The following is a 24,816-nucleotide window of genomic DNA, read 5'->3' as shown; positions in this document are numbered from 1 at the left end:
GTGGATAACGGACCATACGCTGTGAGGACAATACTAGGCTGGACAATAAACGGGCCGCTGCGAGGTGGAGGAGAGACCAAACAGGATGATGCATGGACTAAAGTGACTGTAAACAGGATTTCAGTTGCCAGGTTGGATGAGTTGTGGCAGCTTCAGTTTAAACAAGACTTTCCTGATGCTGGACAAACTGAGGAGCTTGAGATGTCAAAGGATGATCATCAGTTTATTTCCATGGTGTCTCGATCTGCAGAGCTGAAACATGGACATTACAGTGTTTGTCTCCCAATCAAAAATGAATTTCTGCAAATGCCAAAAAATCGATCAGTGGCAGAGCAACGTGCACTGAATCTAAAGAGAAGATTTTCCAAAGATGACAGCTACTACAAGGAATATGTGGCATTTATGGACAACATTTTGGAGAAAGGCTATGCAGTGGAGATAACAAACGCTGAAAATGCAACATCTGCTGGTCGAAAATGGTATTTACCTCATCACGGAGTCAGACATCCTGTTAAACAAAAGCTGCGCTTTGTCTTTGATTCTGGAGCCAGTTTTCAAGGAACATCTCTGAATCAAGAACTACTGCAAGGACCAGATCTGACAAGCTCATTAGTTGGAGTGCTTTTGAGATTTCGTCAGGAGATTGTTGCCATGATGGCTGATGTGGAGGCCATGTTTTATCAAGTACGAGTGAGTGATGGTGATACAGACCTCCTCAGATTTCTCTGGTGGCCTCATGGCGATTACAGTAAAGAGCTGGTGGATCACAAGATGTTGGTACACATTTTTGGGGCTACGTCATCACCAAGTGTAGCTACTTTCGCAATGCAAAAATGTGCAACTGATTTTGGAGCTGAGTTCGGCCAAGAAGCAACAAAAACAGTCTTCAAGAACTTTTATGTGGATGACTGTATTAAGTCCGTCAAGGATGAAGACAGCGCTGTTTTACTTGCTGCTGCTCTGACGGAAATGCTGGCAAAAGGAGGCTTCAAGCTGACAAAGTGGTCCAGTAACAGCCGAACACTGCTCAATACCATACCAGTAAATGAACGAGCTACTGGATTTCAAGATTTGGATTTGGACAAAGATTACTTACCAGTGGAGAGAGCTCTGGGAATACAGTGGTGTGCTGAAATGGATCAGTTCAAGTTCAAAATCAATCTCAAAGAGCGTCCGCACACCAGAAGAGGATTGCTTTCCCTGGTTAGTTCCATTTTTGATCCACTGGGTTTGCTCGCTCCTGTCATTTTACCAGCGAAGAGACTTCTTCAGGAGTTATGTCGTCTGAAATATTCCTGGGATGAAGAGCTACCAGATGACATCATCAAAAGTTGGAAAAAGTGGCTTTCTGGCCTCAAGTTGCTGGAAGGATTTGGAGTTGCCAGATGCATCAAAACTAAGCACTTTGGTAAACCAGTCTCTGCACAGCTTCACCATTTTGCTGATGCGAGTGAAGATGCTTATGGCACGACAAGCTACCTGGTGCTGCACAATGACACTGGTGATGCACAGTCCACTCTGCTGATGGCCAGAGCCAGAGTCGCACCTGTGAAAACGCCCACTATCCCAAGGTTGGAGCTCACAGCTGCTGCAGTGGCAGTGAAGATGGACACGCTGTTGAGAAAGGAGCTGGAGTTGGAGCTAAAAGACTCAGTATTTTGGTCTGACAGTACAGCAGTCATTAAGTACTTGAACAGTGAAACTTCAAGATTCAAAACCTTTGTGGCGAACCGTGTTACAGCCATTCTGCAGCACTCACAACCGTGTCAGTGGAGGTATGTGAATTCCATCTCTAACCCTGCAGATTGTGCCTCCAGAGGGCTCACGGCAGAGGCCTTCCTGCAGAGGAAAAATTGGCTGTCTGGACCGAACTTTATTCTCCAGTCACCTGATCTGTGGCCCACCAATCCAGATCCCACAGTTTTGGTTTGTGAAGACCTGGAGGTGAAGAGAGTGGCTCAAATACACGCGGTTCAGGTACAACTCAGCAATGCGACAGGCAAGTTAATGCTTCATTTTTCTTCCTGGATCAAGTTGAAGCGAGCTGTTGCTTGGTTTCTCAAGCTGAAAACGCTGTTGATGGAGCTGAGGATGAAAAGAAAGGAAATAAATAATGATCACAAAATGATGGATGTGAAATCAAAATTCAAAGGAGTTGATTTGACTTATGCTGATTTGGATGAAGCTGAAACAGAAATTGTGAAATATTTCCAAATGCAGTACTTTCAAGAGGACATAATGACGTTAAAGGAACACAACAGAGTCAAGAGAAGTAGCCCACTACACAAATTAAGTCCGGTGTTTAAAGACGGAGTGATGAGAGTAGGTGGAAGATTGAGTCGATCAGCCATGCCAGCTGAACTCAAGCAGCCAGTTATTCTACCGAAGCAGTCACATGTTGCCTCTCTTGTGCTGAGAAACGTTCATGAAGTTACAGCTCATGCAGGCAGAAATCACATGTTGGCTAAATTAAGAGAGAAGTTTTGGATTTCTGGGGCCGGTGGAGCTATCCGGAAGTTGCTCTCAAAATGCATTGTCTGCAGAAGGCTCCATGGCTCTACTGGGAAACAATTAATGGCTGACTTACCTGAATGTAGGCTGCTACCTGACGATCCGCCTTTTACCAGAGTTGGGATGGATTACTTTGGTCCTTTCCTGGTGCGAAGAGGAAGAGCCCAAGTAAAAAGATATGGAGTCATCTTCACATGTCTTGCTGTGAGAGCTGTCCACCTGGAAGTTGCATCTTCGTTGGACACGGATGCATGTCTTAATGCAATAAGGAGGTTTGCTGCAAGACGAGGACAAGTGAAGGAGATGTACTCTGACAATGGCACCAACCTGAAAGCAGCGGATGCGGAGTTGAAACAAGCTATTCAGCAATGGAACAGCAGCCAAATTGCAAAAAATCTGCAACAAAGGGGAGTTGCATGGCATTTCAACCCACCAGCAGGCTCGCATCATGGTGGCTGCTGGGAACGATTGATACGCTCTGTAAGAAAGATACTGAATGTGACATTGAAAGAGCAAGTTTTGGAAGAAGAAGGCCTACATACGCTGTTATGTGAAGCAGAAGCGGTCATTAACAGCAGACCTATTACAAGAGCTTCTTCAGATTTGCATGATTTGGAGGCCCTAACGCCTAATCACTTGCTTTTGCTCAAAACTAAACCATTGTTGCCCCCTGGTGTTTTCAATAAGGAGGATCAATATGCCAGGAGAAGATGGAAACAAGTCCAGTACCTGGCAGATATCTTCTGGAAGCGCTGGTGTAAAGAATACCTCACACAGCTACAGGAACGCCAGAGGTGGTCCACAACTGGAAGAAATCTTCACGTGGGAGATATAGTGATGATCGTGGATGAGAGCTCACCCAGAAACTCATGGCCACTTGGAAGAGTGGTAGAGACTTTTCCCGACAGAAAAGGTCTCGTCCGTCAAGTCAAAGTCAGGACAAAAACCTCTGAGCTGTTGCGGCCAGTGACAAAGCTGTGTCTACTACAAGAAGCTGAAGAGACATGAGTTCTATAACCTGATTAGACTCCTTGAACCATCTATGTTTGAGGCTCCCTTTAATGAATTAATCTGTTGGTAATTGTTACGTAAACTTGCTAACAATTAGGGGCCGGTAATGTAGGAGCCTAAATTATGTTTTGTTCTGTAAATAGTTTCAATCAGTTTAAGACATAATTATTTTTGTTTGGTAACTTTATGGTTATTTTGGTTTATTTACTTTTCTTCATTTTGGTATTTGGTAATTGGTTTTTGTCATATTTTGTTTGGTTAGGCTATAGGTGTCGCTATATCATGACGCCGCACAGTGTCGCATTGGTGGGGATGGCACAGAATGGAGCCAAACAGTTTTTAGACCACTGCTACCCCTTTTTTGTAATCCCCTGTCAGTCTGTCATGTAATGTATGTTTTTTCTCACTAAAGAGTTTTTAACTGCACTTCTTGACTCCATGGATTTTATTATTGACGGTGTTTGGATTACTTTACGACATGCTAAGGGCGCAGCGAGTCATGCTGGCTTCATATAATTTTAGAACCTACAACACCTATTTTCCACGCATACAAAAACGAAAAAAGTGCTGGAAAAGCAACAAAATGTGACGAAAACGTGACAAAGCAATGAAAACCCCCCCCCGAAAAACAAGAGACGAAAACACAACGAAAAAGTGACCCAAAAAAAAACGCCAAAAAGCCACAAAAACATGACAAAATGCAGCGACAAAATGACAAAAAGTTCCCATCACTTTTCTAGATTTTAGCTTCAGATGAGGCGTTGCAGTGTTGCTCTCCAGTCAAGAAGCCTTTAGATTTGGGCAAAGCCGAACTGGAGAAAATGCTCTCGGTTAAGGCGGGGGGTAAGAGGTTAACATGTGTATTTGTGGAAGTGTCACGTTTACGCTAATTTGGGCCAGACTGACCAGAGTCCAGGGCTGTTTTTCAGTCCCAGTCCGGCCCTGGAGTAGTTTACGTGAGTCTCAAATGCCACTGCACATTCTTACGTCACATAAACCACATTCTAGGTTGTTGTGCTTTGTCTCCACGCGCTACATGATACGAGAACAGCTGCAAACTTCATCTAGCGTCTATAAACAGGACTTCAGCGACTTTATTTAACATTTACAGGAATAGTTATGCTCTTCTGAAGGAACAATAACCACATGGCAGAAGCTACGACACAAAGCAAACCCCAAACCAACAAAAACAACATCGATTGACCAGAAAAGCAAGTGTATATTCTGGATAGTTTCTTCATTTGTAAAGGGAACAGCGTCTCAGCTACACATTTATGTCGTATTTCGGTAATAACTCGGACTCACCGCCATTGTGTGGATGTGTCTCTGCTCCCGTGGTGAAGAAGTGTGCGGCTTCTCCGTGCTCCTCTTCCTGACCGGGGACGCTTTTTCCCGCGAAACGATCACGTGGGTCCGAAAGCCCGCGAAAAGTAATGAATATTCAGAACAGATGCTGACGTAGGGGACGCGTATTGGTTGAGAGGAGTTCGAGGGGGCGGGGCGAGGCGGTACCGGCGGAGAGGAGACAGACAGTTGACGCTTTACGTTGTTAACCTTTTAACCCCCGCCGTACCGAGCACATTTTCTACAGTTTGGCTTTAACCAAATCTTATGAATGCCCGTTTCCGCCATGTTAAAAAAATAAAAGCCCAGCAGGAAGTCGAAATTTCGAGATTTAAACACGAGTTTTTAAGATCCGTAATCATAGACGTCGGCCCTATTTTACTTTGACAATCCGGATGTTGTTGCCGTTCTCTTTCCTGTCTGATGCGTCTGAACTGTGGAGCTTGATCTGGCAGAGCCATATCTTGGAATCGTATCATGCCTGAAAAACAACTGCTATTTTGGGGCAAACTCGTCCCTCTTTGCCTCTGCCATGTCCTATGGACCCCCCATGGTCTCCCCCAGGATAAAAGGGCGATGCCGGTGGACAATGGCTAGTTTGCCCGGTTAGCATGTGCAAAACACCTCATTGTTGATTAAAAAAAAGTCTGTAATTAACCACCAATGCATCAATCCTGACCCAGTGTGTGATAATCTTCAAGGCTGCATTATGTGGTTACGGCTTTATTGACGTTTTTAGTGTATAATACTTAATTCCACAAGATCCATTATTGGAGCTGGATGCTAGAGCTGCTAAGAAGCTAGTTAGCTTCGGGTGCTAAGCAATCGGCTACGGCCATAAACTGCAAAATCAACCTGCCCGGCTCAGTGTGTGATCGTTGTTAAAGGGATGTTTTATGTAGACGGTGGTTTTATTGACTTTATTCAGGCATATTTTCCATTTTCACATGATCATGATCATCCGAAGTTCATCGAAGTTCATGATGCTACGATCGTAGCATTAGCTTTGGGAATGCCCTGCATCATCAAGGCCGAAACACATTCCTATCGTGGATACAGTCATTTTTAATACGTTTTCTTGTCACTTCTTTTAATCCTGGTGTTGAGGTAAAATAAACACTTCTGTGTGTCTTTGTAAAAGTCCCAGAGATGCTGTAGCTCCGGTTCACAACACGATGAAGCTAATCCTCCATGATTGTTTACATTTCCACCAGTGGTTCCGCTGTCCCCGCCGTCTATGATCACGGATTTGAAAAAATCTCGTTTAAATCTCGAAATTCTGAGATTTAAACTCGTAGTACGAGTCATTCTACAAAAGCCAGAGTTGTGCATGATATGACCTAATTGGGTGTATTAACAGTGTTTCTCCCATTTAACCCTAAAAATGTTAAAGTACTTTCAGATTTGTGTCATGTTTCTCTTGAGGGCCAGAGGTTCTGTGCTGGAGGGCCGGATTTGGCCCCTGGGCCTGACGTTGCCTACCCCTGCTTTAAAGTACATGCAGTAGCTCAACTCGACATCTACGATCCTGCTCTCCAGAGCTCTAGATAATCATCCGAAGCAATAAAAAGCATTTGTTTTAATTAAACCCAACATTTTTAATACATCTTTAAGAAAGCAAGTATCAAAACAGCTTCATAACACAAAAAAAAGAAAAATCTGTGCAGTGCAGCAAAATAAATAAATATTACATCATCATTCATTCAGTGGCCTCTAAACAAACAAGGGAAACATTTGGAAAAGCAAGTACGAGTTTAGAAATTTAGCTTGCGATACTTTCTACATGATTTACATTGCAGTTTTGATTTAAATATTTTTTTTTATTTAAAAAAGTGGACATACTTTCCACATCCCATGCCCAGAATCAGTGTCAATAACAGGAAAGAAAACACTAAACATTGGGATATGAATTAAATTGGTAAAGGCAAGTAAAAAAAAGGCTCAAATTAAAGAAAGGCTCAAATTAAAGAAAGGCTTGCAGGATGGAAGAAAGGCTTCAAAACAAAAGGAGTTAAAAAGGCATTGTCTACATCCCTCATTGTGTTCAGGTAATACTTCAGTCTCCGAGCGTCTTCTGTTGACTCTGTACCGCACGTTTCAAACCGCTCTGAACTCTTTTCTCTGCGATGAGACGCGGTTCCCTCTGGAGGACAATACTCGCCTTTGTGAAGTCCGTCAGCGGTTTGCACAGTCGGACCCGCTGTTATTTCAATACGAGTGTGGCTTCTGACCCGTCCTTCTTCTTCAGGTAAAGTCCGTAGGTGAGGTGGTGCTCCCTCCGCAGGAAGGCGTAGAAATAGTCCGACACCAGCAGTATCTGAAGGCGGAGGGAAGAGCGTGAGGAAAGGGGTTCTCAAACAGTATGGAGCTCATGAAACGTGCAAAAGTTCAGTTTTAGTCATAATCTTCCTAATCCTAATCTTCCATTGTAGCCTCGTGTTGGTCCTGATTTAGTATTTTTAGTTTTGCTGGAAAATTTTTTTTCCAATACAATTATTTCCAATATCGTGCAGCCCAGGGACGTGCACAGATAGAGCCCAGGTGGTGCTTAAGCACCTGCCCCTTTGCCCTTTAAGTGCCCTCCTCAAGACCAGTTTTTTTCCTACCCAATATGAAGTATTGTTTCTTTTATTGTTCTTAGATATTTGCCCTGCTAAGCCAACATGTGCTGAAAATACAGTTTTAATGTTCAACAACTTCAAATCGCGCTTCCTCCTCCGCCTCTCGAGCCGCGGCGGCGCTGACGCTCCTGATCAGTGAGGGGCAGCTGTGCCGTCCCCGTGTTTCCCCCGTTTGAGAAGATGGTACAGCCCAGCTTAGGGAGACGCGGGAGTAAAGTAAACTGTAAATTCGAGAACTTTATGAACGAGCCAGCGCGACATGACTGGATTATTAAGGGGAAACGAAAGGAAACGAAAGGAAACGAAAGGGCCGTCGGGGCGAGACTGTCAGCGCCGCCGCTCGTGTCGAGATCAGGACAAAGTCCGCGGGAACAGGTCAGTCACTTTAGCGGTTCTGTTTTGTCGCACTATAAAATTATCTAAAAATGAGCTGTATTACTCAGACTAAGTCAGGGCTGAGCGTAGACCAGGGTCAGAGCAGAGTGAGCTGAGCTGAGGAGACATAGGGCAGAGGAGGAGAGAGAAGGTGAGGAGGAGACTGGGTTCTGGACACTGCATCTGTGTGAGGAGCACAGGAACATCAACAGCCCAGTGGATTATTGTTATTTAACATATTTTTGACATGGACAAAAATATCCATATCATGATATTGACAAACCAGATGTTTAAAGTGTAGGCTACAGTACCTTTGCATCATTTATTTGTATTTGTGCTAGACTTAAAGCCACACCGTGTAGAATTTTACCCAATAAATAAAATTGAAATACAAGCATTTACTTTATGACCATTATTTTCATCATTAAAAAATACCTCAGAATTGTACAAACAAACATCTATGAGGCTCACCCCGCCTAACTTTACTGGGAGTGGGTACGTCTCCAGCTCGTCTCCATGAAGATGTGACTAAAGGCAGTTGAATTTGAGATTTAAACAGGTTAGTTTCACATCCAAATCCATTCTTTTATTACACACAGCAGCAACAGCATTTTCTGTGTTCGAGCTGGTCATAGGAGCATGTTTTGTTTTGCCACAACAATATAGTCCGAAATGTTAGGCAGTGTGCCTTAAGTGCAGAGCCTTGTGATAGTCCTACATTGTCCTTTAAAGTCTTTGTAGTTTACTATTAGGGTCACATAATTGGACATTTTATGTTGTTGTGTTAATCAATGGTGTGTTAGTGTCACTAATTACAGAAAACAGGTCGTGCCCTTTTGTCTTGGTTGAGCACCTGCCCCTCAAAATGTCTGTGCACGCCACTGGTGCAGCCCATATATTTTTATATGTGTCTCAGGGCTGTTTCATAAACCAGGCTCACTCTGAGTCTGGCTCAGAGCAGACTGAGCACAAGCGATGTTTCTTCTTCTTGAAATCCAACACCGATGGGCATTGTAAACGGCACAAGCAGAGCGTTAGCGCCATCATCTGGCCAAGTTGACTGAGAGCTATAGAGGAGAGAGGGAGAGGCTAAATGCTAACTCCGTCTGCGCTGTGTTTACGTGACTGAAGATCAGACAGGTCCTAAAGAACTCGTCAAAGCTCAGGTAAGAACATATCTCAGTGTGGAAAAACAGTGGCCTATTCCTTTAATATAGAAGCTGCAGTTACGAATAAGGCCTAAGGTGGCAGTAGTGAGTATAAAACCACAAACTTGCGTCTAGCCCCTTTAATGACATAATGTGTCATCAAAACGTTTGTCCTATAAAATGAACCTTGGCCCACAGGACCCGCCCTCCTGCTCCTGCATCAACAGTGTTTTAGTTTTTTTTCTATCATATATTTGAATTCCTGAAAAAAAAGCAGTAGGTAAGTAAACACTGAACCATATTAGTCCAGTGCTTCGGTCTCAGCACTGGCTTCCTGTCGCTCAGTGAACTGGCCCAACTGGGGGGTTGGATAACTGGACAGAAATGGGGAGTAACATGCAAAATCCAAACAGAGAGGCCCGTCGTCTGACAACTGAAGACCTTGAAGCTCTGAGGTGAGAACATCGAACATCGTCATCAGCTTTAACGTCGCACCTGAGCCACGTTGAACAGCAGCGTGATGGCGTAGTAGAAGTTGGAGTTGGCGCTGCCGGCGTAGATCCACAGATGCCACAGGACGGGAAACAGAGCTGAGCAGGCGAGCAGGACACAGGTGACCAGGAAGATGTTTCTCAGGACTGAGGAAGGAAAGAAACACTTTATCTCAACAAAAATAGTCAAAAGCAGAGCAGCAACTGGAGAGAAACAGAGAAGTGGATCTTAATATTACAGCCACATGATGCTGTCAGCTTAAAGCAAGGCGATATCGGTCGAGAGATTTATACGTCTGCGTTATATTGGTGGCCTTTAAACTTTTGAAAAAAATGCAATAATGATATAAAACAAAATATCCAGTAATTTCACTTCCTGATCCTCCATGCGAGCCATCATAAGCCCCTCCCACTCTACCTCCTTTTGCTCCCCCGCTTCAAGGAAAGATATTCTGTGTGGCTTGTGTGGCTGTAGTGACGCAGTTTTCTTCTCATCTAAAAGCTTCTCGACTGGAGAGCAACAGTGTAACGCCTCATTTGAAAGCTAAGACCTACAAAACTGATCGCTCATAGCTATACTGTATTGACACTTTTTTCAAGAAGCTTTTACATACTGATCTCTGATTTATGTAAAGTTATTTCTCAAAATCATCTTGAGGGCCAGAGCTTCTATGCTGGAGGGCCGGATTTTGCCCCCGGGCCTGACGTTGCCTACCCCTGCTTTAAGCTGAACTGGGAAAAATGTGCTTGGGATCCCCGTACCTATGCTTGTGAAACACTGTTCTACACCATTCAAAAAAACACAATGTTTAGTTTTTTATGCTCCAGTCGCTTCCTGGCAGTGTTTATTTCGTCGACTAAAATATTTAGTCTTAATTTTAGTCAAAGTGATATTTTTGTGACTAAAATTGGACTAAAACTAAATTAAAAGTTTCTCATGAGACTAAAACTGTGACTAAAATGTCCAGATATTTTAGTCGACTAAAATGAGACTAAATGAAAATGAAAAGGAGAGACTAAAATCATGCTGATGTGCCCCAGAGTAAGTGCGTCGTTCATCAGCTGCACAAACGGCGCAAATCTTCCCAGGAAATGCACTCGGATTCGGTTCAAGTGGCCCACGGCCTGAGATGTCGACTCAGAGTGGTTTGGGGTTCCTTGATTCAAACTGATTTTTTGCAGCAGGAGCTTGGATATTATTAACTCCCACCTGAACCAAGCACATTTTCTCCAGCTTTACCCCAATCCAAAAGCTTCTGGAAAAAAGGTTTGAAAATAGCGACAAAACTGAGACGAAAACAAGGATGAAAATGTGAAAAAAAAGTGAGAAAACATTGACGAAAAAGTGACAAAAAATTTACAAAAAAATGACAAAAAAGTGAGAAAAATTTGACGAAAAATTGAGAAAAAAATGACAAAAAAATGCGACGAAAAAATGACAAAAATGGAGAAAAAATGTACAAAAAAGTGAGAAAAAAGGGCGAAAAAGTGATATGAATTTGACAAAAATAAAAGCGAATAATTTAACGAAAAAGTGACAAAAAAACCACAAAAAATTACAAAAATTGACAAAAAATTGACCAAAAAAGTGAGAAAAATTAGAAGAAAAATTGAGAAAAAATGGACAAAAAAGTGACAAAAATGAGACGACTGCCCAACAAAAAAAAGTGATGAAAAAAAATCTGATTGTTTTGTAGGTCTTTCAAATGAGGCGTTACACTGGCCTACAGGATTTGGGTAAAGCTGAACTGGAGAAAATGCTCTCGGTTCAGGCGGGAGTTAAGAGGTTAATAAATAGGATTTATGCACAGAAAAAGTATTTTGGGGGTAAATTTTGTCCCTCAGCGCCCCCTAACTAAAACATCTTCCCACGGCTCTGGCTGAGGAGCAGTGGTTGGTTACTCGGCTGGTGACCAAAGCTCGGAGGCGTCTCCAGGAGGTGGGGGCGTTCCTAGGAGGACTCAGGCAAACCTATCCCTAAAATGGCCGCCATCAGAGTTTTTACAGATTACTCAGAAATACGTGAATGTGCCAAGGCAACACTTCAGCCATGTTTTTAATGAGGGAGTGACAGAATAACATGATGGAAAGCTTGAAAAGTTCTCCTCTCACTGTCTCGATGGAAAGGTGAACTCCAGTTTGGCATAAATAAACAGTAGCGTGTTATTTTTAGCTCTCACATCTGTGCAGGTGGCTCCAGACGGGGAGGAAGGCCAAGTACAGAGCCAGGTCTCCCACTGTGGGGTAGGACTTAAAGATGGAGATCACAGCCAACTGCATGAACATCAGGAACACCGGCTGGTCCCTGGAGAAAACACAGACGTATATCAATGAGAAAACGCAACAATGCTCTTCTTTTAACACCAAAGGGAACGTTAAACAGTGAATACTTTGCAGGGACTCACTTGAGTTTGATGGAGAGAGGAATGGTGTAGAAGAAGACGTTGATTTGAAACACGCAGAGGAAGAACAGCCTGAAGTGCTCGAACATCTCAGCGAAAAAATACCAGAAGAGCCCGATGTTTGGAGTCAGGTCTGGAACGGACAAACTGTGGAGAAGAAGGAAGTACATTTCAGTTTAAGGACAGTTGACTTGACCAGGCAAAACCCAGATTAAAATCACAATTCAACAATACAAACCCTTTCCCAAAAAATGTGAATATCATGGAGAAGTTTATTTGTTTCCATAATTTCATTCAAAACACTAAACTTACATTAATTATAGATTCAGGAAACAAAACTTAAACAATTTCAAGCATTTCGTTGTTTATTTGTGCATAATCTATAATCTGAATCTATAATCTATGGAAGTTTAACGTTTTGAATGGAATTACGGAAATAAATAATCTTTTCAATGACATTACATTTTTTTGGAGAGGATCTGTATAACAAACATCAATCTGGATTAGTCAGAGGACAGACTTTAACTGGGATATTTGCTGCTGATTGGACCAGGCGTACCTTGATTTAGCCAATCACAGTGAAGCCAGTAAACAGTTATTACAGTTTTATACCAACGTAGTTTTTAAAAACATTCGGTAAATGTAAAGCCCGTCCACTCGCACTTCAGTGGAAGTGAGGTTAACGGATCAGTGAGAGTCTCAGAAGATTCATTTTTGGAACAATGAATAGACGTAGGTGAGCCCATCAGACAGTTTTTTGATGTTTTCAGTTCCATCCACGGCCTAACCTGCGTATTTATGTGAGACTCTGAGCCCTCACCAGCCCAGCAGAATGCTACGCTCTGCCCAACACCACCTGCTGGAGCTGCCCAGGTCACAATACAAACAGTGGGGCGACCGGGCTTTTGCTGTGGCTGGTCCAAAACTCAGGAACTCCGCTTGAGTTACGTGCCCTTTTAGACCTGTTCAAAGCAAAACTAAAGACTCACCTGTTTAAAAAGGCATTTGACACAAAGTTCTGTGGCAACTGTTGTGAATGTGATAATGATCTGTTATTATTTTAAAATTGTATTTTTTATTGTATGCAGTGCTTTCGTCGACTTTGGTTGTTGTCCCCGGGGGCTCATCAAGAATGAAGCCAGAGCAATTCCTCAAAAACAGAGCAGAATGACTTGCTGTGCAGCAAGTCATTCTGCTCTGTTTTTGATTCACTTTTGGGAGCTGGTGATTCTAAATCTTGCGGCTCGGTCTTTCAAAGGTGACTGATCCCTAAACATCCTACATCATGAAACAAATCCAATAACTTGAGAACTATAGTGGGAGTTTTAAGCCGACATATACATAATCAAAGACTTAAAACAGACTTTTGGATAACTCATCATTGATATTTTACACTTTAAATAAAAGACAGTAAGTGGCTGGTCATGATTTCGGACTGGCCTGCAGTGCCCCCTGCAGACAGTATCGGGAATGACATGTTGTGACGTAAACTGTGAATATAAACCACCTTCAGTTACTGCACTATAACATGAACATGAACTGACTTTAAAGCTGAGGTGCCTGATTTTTCCTCTTCATTCTGTGAAATGTTTTGTTTGGCCCAAACTCGTTTCTAGCTCTCACAATCCCTCCTGCACATCAGAATTGTTCAAGTACAGTAATTATATGTGTGTTCAGCTTTAAGTGGTGGCAAAGTGAAGCAGGCGGGATCATCCCCTAAATCAGGGCTTCTCAACCTGGGGGTCAGGACCCACTAGGGGGTAGCGAGAAAAATTTGGGGGGTCGCCAGAGCATATTAGATAAAATATATATTTTAATATGATTATTATGGTGTGGTAGCAAACATGCTATTTTACCAGGGTGCCATTATTTGTTCTAAATTTAATTCATCTTTGTTTTAGCCATTGTTTTTTAAGAGTTATATAGGTTAACCTCTTAACTCCCGCCTGAACCGAGAGAATCTTTTTCCTCACGTCAGATTTTTTGTCCATCACTTTTTGGTTGGGTATTCAACTCATTTTTGTAACTTTTTCATCATTTTTTTTGTCATTTTTGGTAAATTTTTTATCACATTTTTGTCATATTTTTGTCATTTTTTGTCAATTTTTTGTCAATTTTTTGTAGTTTTTTTGTCATTTTGTCGTCACATATTTGTCAATTTTTTATCACATTTTTGTCACATTTTGTAAAATTTTTTAGTCACATTTTTGTCACTTTTTGTCAAATTTTTTAATTTTTTAATCACATTTTTGTCACATTTTTTGTCATTTTTTTTATCACATTTTTGCCACATTTCCATCATTGTTTTCGTCTCAGTTCTGTCTCTATTTTCACACCTTTTTCCCGAAGCTTTTGGATTGGGGTAAAGCCCAACTGGAGGAAATGTGCTCGGTTCAGGTGGGAGTTAAGGGGTTAATGTCCCTGTGTTTCCCCTGGTCTGACCCGGGTGGGGGTCACGATCCTAATGAACTGTTATAAAGGGGGTCGCGGCTCTAAATGGTTGAGAACCACTGCCCTAAATAAATGACACCAATTTAGCTGCTCCTTCTCTCTTCCATCGCTCAATAAATATTCATTAGTAGAAAATGTAACAAGGTCTGTTTTGCTGTATTTACAACATACTCTGAGGAAGCAAAAATACATTTACTCCACAAGAACAAGAAGTCCTGGACCCCAGCTTTAAGTGCTTCACTGCTCAGAACATCATCTATGACAAAAAATCTAATAAATACACTTTGGACAGTAGAAAAAGAAACAACTAAAGTAACATTTCTCAAACAGCATTGCAGAGTTTATGACCAGGGAACAAAAAGCTTAAAAAGGAATCTTGCACGTCTGCTTTGATGGTTTCAAATATGTAAAAGACCTACATGAATCCGTAGACGGAGGGGATGTAGTCCCAGGAGCCCAGCAGGAAGAATGAGAGGCAGACGACGACTAACAGACTGCCCAGGTACACGAAGAGGTACTGCACTACGAACCACCAGAAGCTGGCCCAGCGGTAATTCACCGGGATGTACTGTCGCTGTGGAGGAACACACGAGTCAGTCAAAACAAAAAGAAAGAGTGGAGGTATCCAACACATCACTGCCTTATATTTAAGTAAGTAAGAATATACTGTATCAGTGTTAATTTCATCGACTAAAATATTTAGTCTTAATTTTAGGCAAAGTGATATTTTTGGCGAGTAAAATTGGACTAAAACTAAATTAAACGTTCCTCATGAGACTAAAACTGTGACTAAAATGTCCAGATATTTTAGTCTAAACTAAAATCAGACTAAATAAAAATGAAAAGGAGAGACTAAAATCATCCAAACTTGTATTGAGCGTCTGAAAGAGCCTCAGATCATGTAAATTCTCTGCCAAAGGATCAGCTCTGAGCTTTGTTCATGTGGAGCAGCTCCATGAAGCAGAGGAACAACATTAAATATGAATATAATCAATATTATCAATATAAGTCGACTAAATTAGTCTTAAATTTAGTCGACTAAATTGACACGCAATTTTTGTCGACTAAAACTGGACTAAAATTGAATTACATTTTAGTCAAAAGACTAAAACTAAAATATGTTGTAAAAATTAACACTGTACTGTATTGATCTATCATGGCTTATCCTAAGTGTCACTTGGCTTTATGTCCTTTCAACGTGCATTTCAAACGGCCTCTGTCCCTTTAATCAAAGTAAACTCCACTTTACTGAAGGCTATACTGTGAAGCTGGTTCAGCATATCGTGGATTTGTTCCTCTAATCTGGGTCGACCATTTTTCATAATATTTGTAGCACCACAGCGTATGTTACAGCGATGGACACACGTGCTACATGCTGTGGCTTCCTGAGAAACCCTAAGTCAACAGAGGCTAGTTTTGATCAAAATCAGTTTGTTTGTTTTTTAAATGGGGGTTTCATGCAACACTATCCTTTCTGATCAACTCCTCTCTCCTCTCTGGACAGACACTAACGTTATGGGAAGAGGCAAATGCCTAAATATCTCTAATATATCTAATTTTCCACAACAACACGTGTTGCTGCAGATCGATTGCCTTTTATCGCGTGTGCATTTAAACAGCCTGGTTCTCGGATTGAAGACTTAACACCGGATGTTTCTCGGCTGTGCTTGGATCAATTTAACTATTTAAAAGCTCAGAGAAATGTTTAAATCTCCACTGTTTCGAAAAATGGGAAAACCTTTTCCCCCTTGTTCTTTTTGAGCTGAAACAAAAGTCACTTCCTATAATCCTGTTCCTGCACCAACAGCATCAAAACTTGAATCCAATGAGAGAAGATTATCTTTTTGGTTCCTGCTTTTGATTTTGATTTATTTTATTTGTTCGATACCGGTAGAACCTCGTTTAACGGCACCCAGCCCTATGTACAACACGGGCATTTGTAAAAAATGGGGCTCATGGCTTGAAAGGTTTTGCCCTAAAAGAAAGAAAGTCACCCCAAGATTTCTATTGTATAAAAATAACCAGATTAACCACACATATCTAAAATACTCATATCTAAAACCAAAAGGTGAACTGGTCAGTGGTGGACAAACTGGATTGATATTTGTCTTCTTATTTGCCATAAGGACGTACCTGCATTATGTAGAGCATGGCAGGGGCACAGAGGGTGATGGGGTAGATGGACTGGTATGTGGCCAGGGCTAGAAATATGGCACTCAACATGGTGTTCTCTGTAAAATAAATACATTCATGTGTTGTATTCAAACATACTACAGCGTAAAGGGATATTTCAGGATTTTAGACATGGGGCCTCATTTCCAAATTATCCAGAGTGTTGTTGATTTCTATGTTTTAAAGCATGCAGTCCTTATGTTTGAAGAGTTTAGTGGTGCTAGGCTAGTGCTAGGCTAGTGCATGTCTATGGTAACTAGTAGCCTTCATTAAAAACCTCTTCAAAATCATGGGCTCGTCCTCCAAACGTTGCCATATCTGATTTGTAGAAGCTCCTTTGTGAATTGTAGTAAAGCGGCTGCAGGTAAACAAACAACTGTAGATCCGGTAAACTGGCAGATCACTCCGCCGCTGCGTAGCTACAACCAGGAAGCTGCTCTAATATAAGTTATTTTATCCCATGGTCTGGGTGAATACTGGACTCTGATTGGCTGGTGCATTATTTTGGTGTAACCGCACACGTAGTCCGGTAGTTAAATCACTGGGATGTCACTCCGCTGTGGCGTCGCCATAGCAACGCCTGACACAGCTGAATCAGATAAAGGCGTAATTAGTGACTGACAGGAACGTATGAGATGGATTTAGTGTTTGCTAAATGTTTGTAGAGGAGAGTGAGCAGCTAGGTTAGCTACTGTTAATAACATACGAGCTTTACATTTCTATTGGAAACGGTTAAGGCTCTTCATCATTTTCAGGCGTACATAAAATGATCCTGCATTGAAGCATCTTTGTCTGGATTAGTAAAGTCAAACATAAAAGTTTGAGTTGGGGGGGCCCAGGTGTGAGCGACTCCACCGCAGCTGTTTCCATAAACAGTTGAGCTGGTTGAGCTAGCTAGCTTTAGCTTCAGGTTAAACCTTGTAAAAGGTAAATAACTCCTGCCCACGAGTGCCGCATATCGGTGTTTCCTTCCAGGGAAAAGTGTTTCCGGGTTAGTCCTGTTGTGTTGTGATTCTGTGCTGATGTTGTGTCGTTGAGCCTGACTGAGATCCTCGTAATAGCTGCGGAGAATGACTCGCTCTGAGACCAGCCTTCAGTGACCGGCTAATAACCCACACAAAATAGTCCCGTAGTCTGGCAGATTTAGTGAGTTTAGTCAATGAAAAACACATTTATTATAAATGTTACGTTTGTGGGACCCTGGAATAAGCGGATTAAACAACGAGGAGCCGCGTTAGACGTTATAATGCAGGAGGAACAACACTGTGTCGGGCGTTAGAACCGTCTAATGCGGCTCCGAGTTGTTTAATCCTTACTTAAATGCAAAATTCAGTCAACACAGACATTTATATGGGTCGTCTGGTGTTATGAGTGATTTGCCTCAGGTGCACTGGGCTAGACTGTTTTTAATACAGGCTACTAGTTACCATAGACATGCACTAGCCTAGCACCGCTTAACTCTTCAAATATAAGGACTGCATGAATGAAATACATATGTGAATCTCCAGAAATCAACAACACTCTGGATAACTAGGAAATGAGGCCCTATGTTAAGAATCCTGAAACATCCCTTTAATGTTGTGCATATTGTGATTATATTCTGTACTTTTAATGGTGAAGAGGAAGAAAAGGCCCAGGACTGCATTGTTGAGGCCACACGTTGATTTTGCCACACACGACAGAATGGTGAAGGGGTTCAACAGGTAACTGCAAACGAGACAGTTACTTTCAGATGCATTTTTCTTTAATAAGGCGATTGTAGTGATTGTAGGACTTTACTTACAACATGGCGACTTTGAGGGGGACGTAGTACATTTGTTTGGGGCTCCGGACCAGCTCCAGGCAGTCCATGGGGTAGCGGTCGGCCTCCAACTCCAGTCTTTGCTTTTTCAGCTGAACGACATAAAGGTTTATATTAATAATGAAGCCATTTTCACGCACAGCACGTCTACGGTTGCTTAAGATAGACTCTATATTGTTCCACGCTCAGAGAGATTTAGGGAGGCAGGATTTCTTTCTACTAGACTTTTCTTTTTATTTAATGCTTCAGTTCAAAGTACATGTTTAAACGTCTTCAGGAGGGGTTCGTGGGTCATTTTGACCCGCTGTCATGTTCCGGGCATTTGGACACAAGGTGACACAAGGGGGCGCCTTCCAACCTTCTCAGTGTAAATGTGAGTTGACTTTCTTCAGAGTGAGACTTTAGGTCAGACATGAGTGACAGGAACATGAGGCTAAACACAGTGAGCTCTTTGTTTCCAGTAAAAAGGCTGAGGCCTCATTGCTCTTCAGGCACAGACTGAGAAGTGAAGAAGGAAGTCACGGAGCTTCTGCTTTAGACAGAACTTCAGACTTCTGCTGCATGTAAGAGTCATGTCATATTCTGAAACTCAAATCTGTAGTAAAAACATAATATATGGAAAATTATTATCACAATTACAAAAGAAAAATACTTGAAAATCCTGTATCTAATCCAAAAAATATTTTTTTTACTCTCATTCTAAAGAAGAAAACCCAAACAAATACTAACCATGTGTATCTGCTGTAAAGTCATATTTGTCCCAGTTCCTCTGAGTCGTGGTGGGTCCTGGTGGACCATGACAGATGTGGACAGGACTGTGGTAGATCTACTTTTACTTTGGAGAAAATAGTTACTATAGAAACTGTTGAAGAAATGAACCTCATGAGCTTCTTCTGTAACATCTGTCCACATCAGTCCTGCTGCACCACGACTCAGAGGAACTGGGACAAACATGACCTACAGCAGATACAAATGACCAGGGTTTGTTTGTTTGGAATTAGTAAATAAAAAAACACATTTTTGATTAGATACAGGATTTTCAAATTTTATTTCTGTAATTGTAATAATAATTTTCCATATATTATGTTTTTACTACAGATTTGAGTTTCAGAATATGATATGACTCTTACCTGCAGCAGAGTCTGAAGTTCTGCACTTCGGACCCGAATTATCACCTTTCTGAGTGAGGATTTTAGAGGCAGTTGTGGTGAACAGGTCTGAGCTCATTCTACACATAAGGACATGGAGGAACATGTAGGGGGAGGAAAATACTTAATTTTAACATTCTAAAACTCCGTTAGTACCTTAAAATAATTAAAAATTGTAAATTAGCCTCGTATAATCCGGCATGTTCACGTCGGCTTTTGTTGTTTCTATGCAGCTGTTCATAATCAAATACATTTAAAAAAAATTAATATAGAAATAGTTGCACCTTTTGCAATTTGCTGATTGCAGAAACTCAAGCTACAATCTCAGCCCTAGTTTGAATCAAACATTATTACAGGAAAATAAAAGGTGAACCTCGATCTTTCAATACATCCATGTGTGTTTTTGCTACAGCGCGACAGTATTTCAGTTTCATAAAAATGAAAAGAATAATGATAAACAGGCTCAGGGACAGATGTTGAAGACCCCAAGCCCGCACTAATACAACAAAGTCCTCATCATAATAAATATATGTAAACAAACAATGGGGTGTCGATAGTTCCTCACCACTTGTGCGTTATAATCCTTCACCGCCAAATACAGAGCCACTGCAGTGATGGCGTCTGCCAACTGTGGAGGAAAATATCATTCATGTTACACGGGGCAAAAAACTGCAGTAAAACACATTTGTTTCCATAGTATTTTGAAATAAACACACTGAAGCACCATTTTTCAATTCATTCATATTACACTAAAAAAAGTAAATATCAAGCATTGGCTTAAATGACTTGAATTGAGGAAATGCATCTTGTTTTGAGCGGTTTTCACTCATTTAGACACTTTTCCTAGCCTGGCTAACACCAGACTAAAATCACAAGTGATATTTAGTCTGGGGACACCAATTCATTTTCTCGTAGGAGAGGTGTGGTTTACGATCGTCCATAGTCATTTATTGGGCTGAACGTCTATGATGCGTCTGCACGAGGCCACAGCCAATTGTATCATCGTGTGAGATGACGTATGACAAACCCGCTGTAAACTTTTGAGCTAAACTGTTTAGAACAAGGTCTAAAGCTTGATCGAAAAATACCATCGCGTCTGCTGCTGTCATGATGGATCCGTAAATAAACTTTTTCATTTTTGTCCGTAAGATCCATGGTAAATAAACTCCAAGCTTCCGTATATCGAATAGCTCGTCATCATCTCGCCGTCCCTCCTCGCTCTGTGATTGATCCCAAATCCATGCGAAAATTTCAACCCTGGTCCCCAGGCCGCTGTGCAGTTCAAATGATTCGAGCGCACACAGCAGCACGGCGTTAGCCAGGTGACCTTTTTCCTGATCTGACCAAGATTATTTTGCTTGTTTGAGGACATTTCAGACGGGTTCTATGGCAAATCTCGCTTGCAATAAGAAAGTAAAATCGCCAATGAGACAAGACCAATTTTCTTACCTCATTGGCAGAGAAACTTACTTGAAATAACGGCGAAATGTATTGAAACGAGTGAGAAACATCTCAGAACAAGTGAAATAATCGAGGTCAAAAGCCCAACTAAATCTTACCTAGTGAAAACAACTAAAATTTGGATTATTATGCTGAGACTGAGTCTAAACCCACCTAGTAAATAACTTTGTGCAGTGTACATTACAAAGCGGATAAATGGCCTTCCATATTGCGCTAGTTTTATTTTATCAAGATCATTTTACTCACCATAAATGTTATCTCCGCATAGTCCACAACAAAATGAAACAGGTATATGATGAGCGGCGTCTGGAGAAACAAAAACAACATTTACAGTTCCCATCTTTCCTTCATTGTTACAAAATGACAGCAGTTCATTCAAAGTTAATTTTACGACGAGACCGGCTCACCTCATGGAAAACATCTCCCGAGTACGGCGAGACTCCGAGGTCCAGCAAAGCCAGGCCTTCGATCACTGCAACAGGCGACGTCAAACATGAGCGTTACAGACGGTACAGCAGAGGGAAGGTTTCAGCATCGCCAAAACACCAAACACCCCATAGCCTAAAGTAAAGAACTGTTTTTCTGAAAATGCCTAAGTGGTTCTCAAGCGGTGTTGCTTCGGGACCATTAACCTCAGATGACAAGCCCCAACCCAAATACAACACTGACAAAAGTGGATTATAAGCAAGTAAAAAATGTCTTACTTTAAGAAATAAGTTATTATTTTTTCCCTAAAAAGTAATAATGTTTTGCCGAGCAAAGTTTTCTTGAGAAAATTATTTTAGGAAATAAAATCTGGCCAGTTCTTGTTCAGATAAATTTGCTAAAAACATGCTCATTTTTCTTGTAACAAAAAAGAAAAACTTTTTGAATCTTCTTCAGTTTTAGACAGTTTTTTTTCTTATTTTAAGAAAAACTAAGATCAACAACTCTTAATGTAAGACCTGCTTCTCACAGAGAGATAAAACATTCCATTCTTTAAAGTGGGGGCTCGGTGGCACAGCGGTTAGAGCCTCAGCTTCACAGCTCCAAGGTCCTGGGTTTGATTCCCACCAGGACGGGGCCTTTCTGTGTGGAGCATGTTCTCCCCGTGTCTGCCACTAAAAACATGTACAATAGGTGAATCCTCCAGCAGGTGATTCTGACCATCAGCCTGGCTCCACATCATGGAGGCGGGTCTCCGGGCGCGGCAATACTTTCCTTAAATTTCTGTGAATTTTTTTGAATTATTTAGAAGCTACCACTCTTCCACGTTTTCCCTATTTAAATATGGTTACGAAATCCGCACAGTAATCTTCACTTTACTGTGCGGATGCCAAATTACTCCTGGTATTATTACGCCTTACAATATAGTTCCCCCTTTTATCCGCTTAGAAAATCCACATTGTTTAATTGTGTGTAATTATACTTTGTAGTGGAACACTTCACGTAACCATATTTAAATAGGGAAAACGTGGAAGAGCTTGGTAGCTTCTATCTTGACCTGTTTTGGAGCTATAGAGGAGAGAGGGAGAGGCTAAATGCTAACGCCGTCTGCGCTGTGTTTACGTGACTGAAGATCAGACAGGTCCTAAAGAACTCGTCACAGTTCAGGTAAGAACATATCTCAGTATGGAAAAACGGTGGCCTGTTCCTTTAAACATTAAACTTTTCATTTGATTGTGATTCATTGCACAGCCCTTCACAGTAGACAGTGTGTATAGACTTCCTGTTACAGTGGTCTTATCAATTATTTATGATTGTTAAGTACAAGCTCTCAAGTGTTACAAAGAAAAAGCCAAAGATATTTACTCCTCTCTCTGCCAACCTGGATAGTGGAGTTCATTAGAATAACTGAAAACTACAGAGTACGGATGACTACTCAAGAATCTTTGTCATTAAAAAAAAATGCATCTGAATCAGGGGCGGACTGGCCATATGTCCATTCTGGAAGAGCACCGAAGGGCCACCGGTCCCGCCTCAACCGAGCTTTACCCAAATCTAAAAGCTAAAAAGAAAAGCATCAAAATAGCGAGAAAAAGGGAAAAACACGGACAAAAAAACACAACAAAAATGATAGAAAAAATAATTTAAAATGTGACAAAAATGTGACAAAAATGTGACAAAAATGTGACAAAAATGTGACAAAAATTCAACAAAAATGCAACAAAAATGTAACAAAAATGTGACAAAAATTCAACAAAAATGTGACAAAAATGTGACAAAAATTCAACAAAAATGTGACAAAAATGTGACAAAAATTCAACAAAAATGTGACAAAAATTCAACAAAAATGTGACAAAAATTCAACAAAAATGTGACAAAAATTCAACAAAAATGTGACAAAAATTCAATAAAAATGTGACAAAAATGCAACAAAAATGTGACAAAAATGTGACAAAAATTCAACAAAAAATCAACAAAAATTCAACAAAAATTCAACAAAAAATGTGACAAAAATGTGACAAAAATGCGACAAAAATGCGACAAAAATGTGACAAAAATTCAACAAAAAATCAACAAAAATTCAACAAAAATTCAACAAAAAATCAACAAAAATGTGACAAAAATGTGACAAAAATTCAACAAAAATTCAACAAAAATGAGAAAAAAAAACATACAAAAGGTGACACAACACAGCAACAGCGCAAGGAAAAAGGTCAGTTTTGTGGGTCTTAGCTTTCAAATGAGGTGTTACAGCCAAAAGAGGACAGAATGCATTTGGTTTAGGCGGGGGGTAAGAGGTTAAAACATGTATTTGTGGAAGTGTCACAGTTAAGCTAATTTGGGCCAGGCTGGTCAGAGTCCAGGGCTGTTTTTCAGTCCCAGTCCGCCCCTGATCTGAATTAACCCAGTTTGACAGATGTAAAAAACGTCGCACACATTAAAATAACAGCTTTAAAATCCAACACCTTTGGAACTTTATCACTTAGCTGGGCAGGGCAATGTGGTTTGGAGGCAAATCAATATAAAAATCTCAATGAACAGACAATACATGCGTGCACTGACATGAGAAATGATTGGAAAATACTGTATTTTTCGTCAGCATTGCACTGATCTCAAAGTGAATCGCACGTTGCTCTTTCATTGTCACTAAACCGGTTTTGCTCCCATCCAGTTGCATGAAGAGCGGAAGAGTGAAGCGAGGACCACACCGGGATTGGGGGTCGAAATGGGGGGGGTTGAACCGCGGACAGCCGCTTACCTCTTTTCCAGGCGTTCAGCGGAGACACGACCTCCACCCTCTCCGCGATTAAACCCACTAAGCTGGATCTGAAGAGAAACAAGCGGATTGAAACAGCTACAATCAACAGCAGAGTCAAGGGAGCCGCCATCTTCACAAGGAAGCGCTCGCCCTGCCCCGAAGCACGACGGGAAATTGAGTCTTTTTTTTGAATAACATACGAATCAGATTTTTTTTATTTACATTTTCTATGATTAGATTGACTTTAATTAATTTAGAGAATCTTTCTTTCGAATGGATGTTGAAAACAATCAAAAAATATAGCCGTTAGAGAGGAATTTACAAGCAAAACGACCAATAAATATTTCACAAATAATATTAATGATTTTTTTTCCGGATACAATTACATGTCAACGGAGAGTAGCTTTGAACAGCCTTGTACAGTTACAAAAAAAAATAAAAATAAAAAAAATAAAAAATATATTATAAAAAATCGGCCAACGGTAATATAGCCGTTAGAGAGGAACGTTAGAGAGCCGTTAGAGAGGAACTTACAAGCAAAACGACCGATAAATATTTAACAAATAATATTAATATATTTTTTTCTTTCCCGGATACAATTACATGTCAACAGAGAATAGCTTTGAACAGCCTTGTACAGTTAGAAAAAACATAATAATAATTCAACCAAAATGCAACAATAATGCGACAAAAATG

General features: G+C 41.0%; 2 protein-coding genes across 2 annotated transcripts in view; both read right to left on the bottom strand.

Moving 5' to 3' along the window:
* mcm2 (minichromosome maintenance complex component 2) overlaps positions 1-4,895 on the bottom strand; it is a 36,977-nt gene extending 32,082 nt beyond the window's left edge. Inside the window, exon 1 of the mRNA XM_079579245.1 lies at positions 4,828-4,895. Coding sequence (XP_079435371.1) covers positions 4,828-4,833 — 6 coding nt within the window. The 5' untranslated portion in view covers positions 4,834-4,895. The remainder of the gene's footprint in view (positions 1-4,827) is intronic.
* A 1,939-nt stretch (positions 4,896-6,834) lies between these two features.
* pigu (phosphatidylinositol glycan anchor biosynthesis, class U) lies at positions 6,835-24,265 on the bottom strand. Its single transcript, XM_079579315.1, has 12 exons — positions 24,121-24,265; positions 21,344-21,408; positions 21,183-21,242; positions 20,041-20,103; positions 18,310-18,419; positions 18,133-18,233; positions 16,488-16,585; positions 14,774-14,928; positions 11,907-12,050; positions 11,682-11,806; positions 9,506-9,648; positions 6,835-7,183 (listed from the first exon to the last, which is right to left on the bottom strand). The coding sequence occupies exons 1-12, from the start codon at positions 24,248-24,250 to the stop codon at positions 7,070-7,072; spliced, it is 1,308 nt and encodes a 435-aa protein (XP_079435441.1). The 5' UTR covers positions 24,251-24,265; the 3' UTR covers positions 6,835-7,069.
* Between the last annotated feature and the right edge of the window lie 551 nt (positions 24,266-24,816).

The sequence above is a fragment of the Gobius niger genome, assembly GCF_951799975.1.
Source record: "Gobius niger genome assembly, chromosome: 20".
Classification (NCBI taxonomy): Eukaryota; Metazoa; Chordata; class Actinopteri; order Gobiiformes; family Gobiidae; genus Gobius; species Gobius niger.
Note: the sequence above shows the minus strand (reverse complement) of the source record. Positions and strands in the feature narration are given on the sequence as shown.